General features: G+C 36.2%; 1 protein-coding gene across 1 annotated transcript; it reads left to right on the forward strand.

Moving 5' to 3' along the window:
* The first annotated feature begins 1,355 nt into the window (after positions 1–1,355).
* LOC103502420 (probable UDP-arabinopyranose mutase 2) lies at positions 1,356–3,457 on the forward strand. The gene is made up of 4 exons (XM_008466356.3): positions 1,356–1,927; positions 2,113–2,363; positions 2,450–2,618; positions 2,932–3,457. The coding sequence occupies exons 1-4, from the start codon at positions 1,604–1,606 to the stop codon at positions 3,265–3,267; spliced, it is 1,080 nt and encodes a 359-aa protein (XP_008464578.1). The 5' UTR covers positions 1,356–1,603; the 3' UTR covers positions 3,268–3,457.
* The last annotated feature ends 288 nt before the right edge of the window (positions 3,458–3,745 follow it).

Genomic DNA, 3,745 nt, shown 5'->3' on the forward strand with positions numbered 1-3,745 from the left:
ATGAAGATAGTGTATTTTGCAAACAACATCAAATTTGGTAATCTTAACTAAATATGCTATTTTGTTGCTAGACAAGATTGCAACAACCTCCCCTGTATTAACAGAAAATATATATACAAGATTTTCAGTCTTGTTATATTTTAAACAATTTATTAAATAATACACAAAAAATATTTTTAATAACAATTTGAATTTAATTTTTAGATCCTCCTCTAAAATAATGCCAAATATAAATACAAGATTTTTAGTTTTTTTTTTTATATATTTTAAACAAATTATTAAATAATACACAATATATATTTTTAATAATAATTTGAATTTACATTTTAGAATTTTAATTATGACTCAATGACATTTTTGCAATTATTTGAATCTTCTTCTTTTAGGTTTTATTTGAAAAAAAAAAGGAGATTGGGAGAGAGGGGGCAACCGATGCCAAGAGACAAACATTAGAGGGAGATTTTTTTTTTTTTGCAAACAAGAGAGGAGAAAAGTGCAACCGACGAAGAGGAACACATCATAGTTTTGACGTAAGCGACGACAGGATTTTTCGAGAAGCGTTTGACACCGTCCAACGTTGGTCGTAGGTTTTGCGATGGGTTTCACAATGAGTTTCGTCGTGGGTGTTCTATTTTTCAATCCTGGTTCTTCTTGGGCTTTGCAGTGAGTTGTTTGACACATGAGTCTCCGGTCGGAGGAGCTGACATGAAGAAAATCCCTTAATTTGCGTCAAATGTATGAAAACTTTGAAGGGTTTGAAGGGGACGAAACTGGAAGCTAGCTTCAATCATTTCTGTCTGAACGTTTGAATGCTTGAACGTGCACAATTTGAAAAAGATATGAAACGGTTGCAGAAATTATGTGGAGCTTTGATGGTGATAGGTGCTAGTTGTGTATTGGGAGTTTTATTTAATTATAGGGTCTTTTGAGTTTATTAAACAATTGTATTTAGGATTTAAGTTTGTTACTTAGGTAGGGGCATTTAAGACATTGAACCTGTAGTTTTTTTTTTAGATTTTTATATTTTGCTATTTTATCAATTTAAAAATAAATTTATCATTTATGCAAAGTGGATCTTTTATTTTGCTATTTCTCTTGTCAGCACAAATTTAAAATTTGCAAGAAACCAGTTGTAAAAATACCAAAGAAACGAAGAAAAAACCCATTAAAATTTAGAAACTTCTTTTGTCTAATTAAAGCAAAATGAGGTTCTAAAAAGTAAAAGAATGAAAATTGTAATGGATCCAATTCCAATTGAATTAAAATATAAAAGAAAAAAAAAGGGTTAGATTTGAATGTTATAATAAATAAATATTTAGAAGCTCATAAATGGATCCGGTGAAGTCGGGGAGTTTGACCACTGAACAATTCTCAATTCTCAATTCTCAATTCTCAATTATCGGTTAGCTTTGAAATTCAGACACCTCTCTCTGTCTCTCTACTTTAATGGCGTCTTTAAACCACTCGCTTCTGCCTAACTCTACGCCCTCTCACATTCTCTCCTTCTTCACTCCCATTTATATAATTCCATACTCAATTCCCTTTTCCTTCACATCCCCATCTGATCTTCCAATTTCTACATTTCTATTCAATCCTCTCCCCAATGGCTGAATCCGCCTCCTCTGCAACTTCCATGCTCAAAGATGAGCTCGACATCGTCATCCCCACCATCAGAAATCTTGACTTCCTCGAGATGTGGAGGCCCTTCTTTCAGCCCTACCATCTCATCATTGTCCAAGATGGGGACCCTTCCAAGACCATCAAAGTCCCCGAAGGTTTCGATTATGAGCTCTATAATCGCAATGACATTAATCGCATTCTGGGTCCTAGAGCTAATTGCATTTCCTTTAAGGACTCTGCCTGTCGATGCTTTGGCTATATGGTCTCTAAAAAGAAGTATATCTTCACCATTGATGATGATTGCTTTGTGAGTTCTCTCCCTCTTTTTTCTTCCTTTTCAATTTTCAATTTTCAATGTCTGTCTGCCATCTGCTTGTCAAAATGTCTCGCTCATGTGGCTCTTTATAATCTTTTTACTTTTGAATGTTCATTGATACTTCAGTGTTTTTGTTGGTTCTGAAGTTCATTTGTTTCAAAATTTGATGCTTTTAGGTTGCAAGTGATCCATCTGGGAAACCCATCAATGCTCTTGGGCAGCACATCAAAAACCTCCTCTGCCCCTCAACCCCCTTCTTCTTCAACACCCTTTACGATCCCTACCGTGACGGTGCCGACTTTGTGCGTGGATATCCCTTCAGTCTGCGCGAGGGTGTTCCCACCGCTGTTTCTCATGGCCTCTGGCTTAATATCCCTGATTACGATGCACCAACTCAGCTTGTTAAGCCTCTGGAAAGGAACACAAGGTATGGAGCAATTACGAAAGCCTGCTCTAATTGGATGGATGTTTTAGTCAAATTTGTTGTCTAATGAGTTTCCTTGTCTGAAAAAGGTTTGTGGATGCTGTTCTGACTATCCCAAAAGGCACTTTGTTTCCCATGTGCGGTATGAATTTGGCATTTGACCGAGATCTCATCGGCCCTGCAATGTACTTTGGACTCATGGGTGATGGCCAGCCAATCGGTCGATACGACGATATGTGGGCAGGCTGGTGCGTCAAGGTGTGCCCTTCTGCTTTTTTAATGAACTAAGAAAAACTAACCAGTTCTGAAATAATAGATTGTTCATATACATGTAGAACTTCGTTGTATATGATGATCCTCCTGAATCATATCTTTAATACTGAATTCTTTTTGGATATGTAAAAACTCTGAAGAGCATGCTATTAGAACAACTACTGTGCATCCAAATGTTAGATTGATCACAAACATGTAAATCTTGCTTACACAAGTTTTTCTCTGATCATAGTTTTAGTTCTGAATTCATTATCCGATATATGTGAATGATAAATGGTTTGCGTAAACACACATATAGGTTATATGTGACCATCTGGGGCTAGGAGTGAAGACAGGACTGCCCTACATCTACCATAGCAAAGCAAGCAACCCATTTGTGAACCTGAGGAAGGAGTACAAAGGGATTTTCTGGCAGGAAGACATCATCCCATTCTTCCAACAAGTTGTTCTTCCAAAAGATTGCACCACTGTCCAAAAGTGCTACATTGAGCTGGCAAAGCAAGTGAAGGACAAGCTTAGCAAAGTAGACCCTTACTTTGACAAGCTGGCAGATGCCATGGTGACTTGGATTGAAGCTTGGGATGACCTTAACCCAGCTGGAGCTCCAGCGAAGTTGCCCAATGGCAAAGCGTAATCGTTTAATTGTGCAACGATAGGTGTTCGAGCTTTAATAACTTGATGAGTTTTTTGGATTTTGGATGTATTTTTTTTTTTCAATCTACTGTTTGTTATAAGCTGTAGAAACAATAAGATATGGTGATCAGGTTCTAGTTTGTACCAGAGTTGTGATAGCCAAAAAATATTAAGTGATATTTCTTTCTCAATGTTCACGGTGAGCACCTTCTATTTTATTGCATAACATTTAGTTTTCTTTTGTTGGAAACATTTTCTTATTTACATTTCAACAACAAAAGGAACAGATTCTTAGAACTCCTTTTTCAAGAACATGTAGATTGGATGTTACTCTTTTGAAAAATAAAATGTTAGCAAATTGTAACGCCCAACAAATTCGATATTTCTTTTTGTTTTGGCCATTGTCATCAATATTAAGTGTGGCTATGAGAATTTTTCTTAAATTTATTGGAAGAACCTTACCATTCTGATTTTCTCGA

The sequence above is a fragment of the Cucumis melo genome, chromosome 7 (genome assembly GCF_025177605.1).
Source record: "Cucumis melo cultivar AY chromosome 7, USDA_Cmelo_AY_1.0, whole genome shotgun sequence".
NCBI lineage: Eukaryota > Viridiplantae > Streptophyta > Magnoliopsida > Cucurbitales > Cucurbitaceae > Cucumis > Cucumis melo.